This window comes from Montipora foliosa, chromosome 13 (assembly GCF_036669935.1).
Source record: "Montipora foliosa isolate CH-2021 chromosome 13, ASM3666993v2, whole genome shotgun sequence".
Lineage (NCBI taxonomy): Eukaryota > Metazoa > Cnidaria > Anthozoa > Scleractinia > Acroporidae > Montipora > Montipora foliosa.
The window spans coordinates 1,239,418-1,244,417 of NC_090881.1; the positions used below are offsets into that span (position 1 = coordinate 1,239,418).

A 5,000-nucleotide genomic window follows, 5' to 3' on the forward strand; every position below is an offset into this window, starting at 1 on the left:
AGGAAAAGTCAAGCCGTGTATTTTCGACCAACATTAGGTATTTTCATGAAAAGGGGAATTGCTGGATTGAGCTTCTATTTTTTTTCTGGTAGTGATTTGGCTGGAGTTTTTCTATGTTTCTTTCTTGTACTTGTACAACTTGTAGTTCATTGTTTTACTTTGTAGCTTTCATGCTTTTTCTTCGAGATTATTGTGAAGAGCATGGCACAGACGCATGTTCAGTCGGACAAACTAAAGGTGAGTTGCACCTCCACGATTTACTCAAAAGGATCACCTGCGGTAAGACAATGTTTTGGATTTATATTGTTATGCAGACCACTGGTTGAGGATTTTTTCAGGTAAAATGTCTTCGCAAATCAATGTTTTCAGTTGTACGCTACATACAATGAAAATGAAAGGTGATTTAACCGCTTCATGATCGTTTATGGGCAAAAGTTAAACCTGCAAAGTGTTTTGAAGTTATGCACGCTATTTTATCCTAGTGCCCGCACGTAACACGTAACACGTAACATTAGCGGTATGTCACCGGTACCGTTGCCAAAATGCAGTATACAGGATACACATTGTCACTAGACTGCGAACAGTCTCTCGTTTGCTCTATAAAATCGTTGGTTCTGAAATGAACGCACACGATGAACTTTCATAATGGCTTAAGCTGCCTTACAACGACAAAACTTTTGTAGAGTAACTTCACTCGGAATTTGACTCATGTTAGTCTCGTATTAGTTTGAAGATTCAATGTAACTCATCCACAATTATTTTTACAGTTCTTGTCCTGAAATTAATTTTGAACATTTGGATTGCAGCGAATGAACCGAGAAAGCTGGTTTCCCGATAGCTATAATCGCTGTTTAGAGAATTTCCTGCAAGCTTTAGTTCCACAGATCATCAGCAGACTTAAAGATCAGCCTCAGATTGCTAAGGTTGGTGCAACAACTAACTTAGGCCCCGTCCACACGTATCCGGATATTTTTAAATCCGCAACTTTTTCTTTCCGGAAATTACGCCTTCCGTCCACACTTATCCGGTGAATTCGCTGTCGAATCCGGAACGTTTTGAATACGCTCTCCAGAGTGGATACAGAGTGCAGAACAGGGCGGTTAGGGTTATCACCAAGAGTAGTTACGACTTGAGTGCTAACCATCTTCTTCTAACCACTACGTCAGGACAATGTCGTTAAGTGTCGGAAAAAGCTGAAAACCACCCTAATGTTTAAAATATTAAATGGTCTTGCTCCGGATTATCTACAGGACCTGTTTTCAATTCGCACCACAAAATATAATGTCAGGAATTTAGAAATGAAGCTTAATTTGCCCAAACCAAACACAGTGCGGCCTCACAATGGAACATCTTACCCCAACCATTTACGTACGATCGAATCAGTTAGATCTTTTAAAAAAGAAGTGAATCGATTTTATGAAAATGAGGGTTAGGCTCCCACACAACAACCTTGTAAAACAGTATTTTTATTACTACAGTAGGTACTGAATTTTATTGTACTATGGCTATTGTATTCTTACTGAAGGTTTTACCGTGTTTAAATAAAGCATGTATATATGTAACCGTGTGGACGCTAAATCCGGATGACATATCAAGATCGAGCCCAGGTCCCTACCTTGAAATCAATTCTTAAGATGGCTGCCGAGGGCAATTTTATTTCTTTATTTTCTTCTTTTGGCGCTTGCTCTGTTACCTCAGTTTCCTTGAGGAGTCCTGAGTACTAGAGTGAATCCGGATACGTTTCAGATGCGTGTGGACGAGCAAATTCGATTTGAGTACGCTACGTGTGGATGAGAATATTTTTGAATCCGGAAAGAAAAAGTTGCGGGTTCAAAAATTTCCGGATACGTGTGGACGGGGCCTTAATTTGTGATACACTTATCCTGCTTGACAGAGGTTTCCTTGCTTTCTCTCTCTAGCGAGAAGAAAAGGAAATCGCTCCATGTCGTCAAGAGCTTTGGGCGAATGATTGACCTCTTAACCGGTTTATAGCCAGTTTAAATTTTAACGTTTGTCCTATAGCGGAAGAGGTGAAGTGATGTTACATCGAGTTCACGACGCGCATGCGTGACAGAACATCATGATTCGTGCAAAGGTTTCCTTCCCTTCTCATTAGAGAGAAAAATCAAGAAGATCTCTGCCAAGCAGAGTATGATACAGTCGGTTCGGTTCCCTTGAAAGTAATTTCAGAGAAGTAATTATGGTGTTGTGTTTCCTTTCTTTCGTAGGAAGCAAATTTTCACTTGGCCTGCTTCACCAAGGTACGTTTGTTAATTTTCGTTCAATTATCTCGACAAAGATTAATGTTTTTGACAACGTACCCTAACGGGATAGGTGATAAACTGTTAAGTTAGCGCTTTATTTTTAGCGCTCACAATGACCTTGGACATCTACCACGTACCTTACAAATTAACTGAACGAAAAGTCAGTTACAGAATAAAATGTTAAGAAGTGAAAACCGGTCCAACCGGTTACGTTAAAGACAGCGCTTCCTAGCCTCACAGTCAACTTAGTTGCCATGGTAACAGGTTGATTATCTGACTGAGGTATCAATCTCTCTTAGGATTGCTTCACTTACCTGGATCGTGGACTTGTTTTTCAAATGATCAGTTATTACTCAGAGCAATTTAAGGATTCTGATACACAGGTAATGTTCATGATTTTGGTATAAGTGTATCTTTTGAGTTTTTCTTTTTGTGTGTGTGTGTTTCACGGTAGATTGTGCTCAGTATTGCGTTTTGACTTGCCTTCCTTTTTAGATGCTGGAATTCAAGTTTGAGTTTCTCCAAGTTGTCTGTAATCACGAGCATTACATTCCACTCAATCTACCCTTGGACGTTCGAGGTACTGTAACGAGTTTGGTTAACTTTGTTGCATTCATATTCATTTTAGTCTCAGATGCGAGCCAAAGGAAGATAGCAGTTACGGAGTAAAATCAAGTTCTTTCTCCCAATAGGCTCTAATGCTGTCACGGAGACCAACCGATTTTTGCACATCATTGTGAAATGTGTAGGAAGTCAACTTTTGACAGTCAACGAGAGTTTTTTCTCCCTCGGGCCAAGCAGGAGTGTTTTGTAGTCGCAGTCACAGTATAAAATAGGCAATCCGGTTTAACTGGCTCAACAATTGTGCCAGAAGAAAATCAAGAAAACCTCCCCAAAAGCTATCGCTTAATACACGTGCATTATGCATTTTGCCATTTCGGCCCGAGCGTTGTGGAAAGTTGATTTTATCAAACGAGTCGGTAAAGGACGACTTGCCACCGTGAAGAATGGAATGGCTGCCAGTTGCAGCGTTAGCCCTTCGCTGGAGCCAATGGCCCATGTCAATTCGCTTTGATAAAGAGCTAGCGTTCTAAACATCAGCCATTAAGTCTTTTGGTGGCAATTCTACCTTCATCAGCTCGTTTGATAAAACCAAAGTTTCGTGTTTTACATGTACTCTTCCACCAGCGCAACACCACAGTTTCCGTAGAAACTAACTCCTCTCTTCGAAGGGATACGAGTTGACAAAATTCTTGTGCCACGTTTATAACAGCAAAGAGCTAACGTTAATGGGCCTCGTTAATGGGTTTGATCGTCTTTTTTGTTTCTGTTCAGCTCTGGGAGGAGTACACAACTGTGAATTGACTGATGATTACTGTAAAAGGTATTTCCTGGTGGGCCTTCTGTTGAGAGAGGTACGTGTCATAACGTTTGTTTGTTCTTGATAGCTTTTTTTGTAACCTTTTGCAATTTGTAGGATTTCCTATGGAGTGTGACGACCATTGTGTTGTTTGTCTAAAAATGTTAACACAGCGAGACAACGAGAAATGAGATATAGGAGAGGCGCGGTGGCTTCATAGTTAGTGCGCTCGACTCCGGATCGAGTGGTTCACTTCTGGATCGGGTCCTGGCCGGGGACATTTTGTTGTTTTCTTGGGCAAGACACTTTACTCTCACGGTGCCTCTCTCCACCCATAAATGGGTACAGGCGAATTTAATGGTGGGGGTAACCCTGCGATGGACTGGCATCCCATCCAGGGGGGAGTATAAATACTCCTAGTCGCTTCATGCTACAGAAACCGGAGATAAGCGCCGGTCTGATGGGCCTTCTAGGCTCGTAGCAGACTTTACCTTACTACTTAAGCAGGAAATCATTAGTGATTGAAAAACCCCCTCCCACCCCCTAAGGTTTTTTGATGAAGACCGTTTTATTACAAGGGCGCCAGTTATTTGGAATGTGGTCTGCTTAGTCTGGTGAGGAAGGTAATGCTACTTTGGGGTAATATCCTGTATCTAGCTTCAAACGAGCTTTCATTCTCGGCCTTTTATACAAAATTATTCAATTTCAGAAAATCTCAGAAAATTGTAGTCCCTATGTTTGTGCCATAGACCTCTTTCATAATGGCGGCCAAAGAAAGTATTCTTCTGTTTTATTGCTAATAAGCCTTTCTAGCCTCGCTACGACGAGCAAATTTCAAAAGAATTTTTGTTTCAAATTGAGGGCAGTAGGTCTAATTTATGTAAGTACAAAAGAATGTAAATGTGGTCGCCATTTATGAAAATGGTCTTTTGACCACTTTTGGCTTTGGCCATTGTATCAAGTGCATTACCAAAATGTTGAGCTATTAAACCGTATTGTTGTGTTCATCTTTGCGTCTGGTCTAATGATTTCCCTTCCGAACGCACCCCACAAGTTCACTTTCCTTGAATATTTCTGAGCAATCAGTACAACAAAAAAGATATTTTTTTACTAGAGATCGAGCACACTTTACTAATTCTTGATCATCATTAGTTTAAGAAACGTCGTGACACAGAAAGCTGTAGTTTCCATGTCATGTGCTCTAGACTGCCTCAAGTATTAAGTGGAAGTCTGCGCGTTCATTCCATGCCGAGTATAGAAACAGGAAGCTTTGCATTCTTTGGAAGATACGTGGTGTATTTGTCATTTAGTGGTTATCTATTGTTTAAAATTATCTAAACACGGTAAAAGCTTCAGGGTTAGGATTAGGGTTATTG

At 40.6% G+C, this 5,000-nt stretch overlaps 1 protein-coding gene across 1 annotated transcript in view; it reads left to right on the top strand.

Moving 5' to 3' along the window:
• LOC137983569 (dedicator of cytokinesis protein 9-like) overlaps positions 1 to 5,000 on the top strand; it is a 16,311-nt gene that overhangs the window by 1,483 nt on the left and 9,828 nt on the right. Inside the window, exons 3-8 of the mRNA XM_068830722.1 lie at positions 166 to 237; positions 807 to 923; positions 2,229 to 2,261; positions 2,564 to 2,647; positions 2,760 to 2,844; positions 3,600 to 3,679. Of these exons, the coding sequence (XP_068686823.1) occupies positions 166 to 237; positions 807 to 923; positions 2,229 to 2,261; positions 2,564 to 2,647; positions 2,760 to 2,844; positions 3,600 to 3,679 (471 nt within the window). The remainder of the gene's footprint in view (positions 1 to 165; positions 238 to 806; positions 924 to 2,228; positions 2,262 to 2,563; positions 2,648 to 2,759; positions 2,845 to 3,599; positions 3,680 to 5,000) is intronic.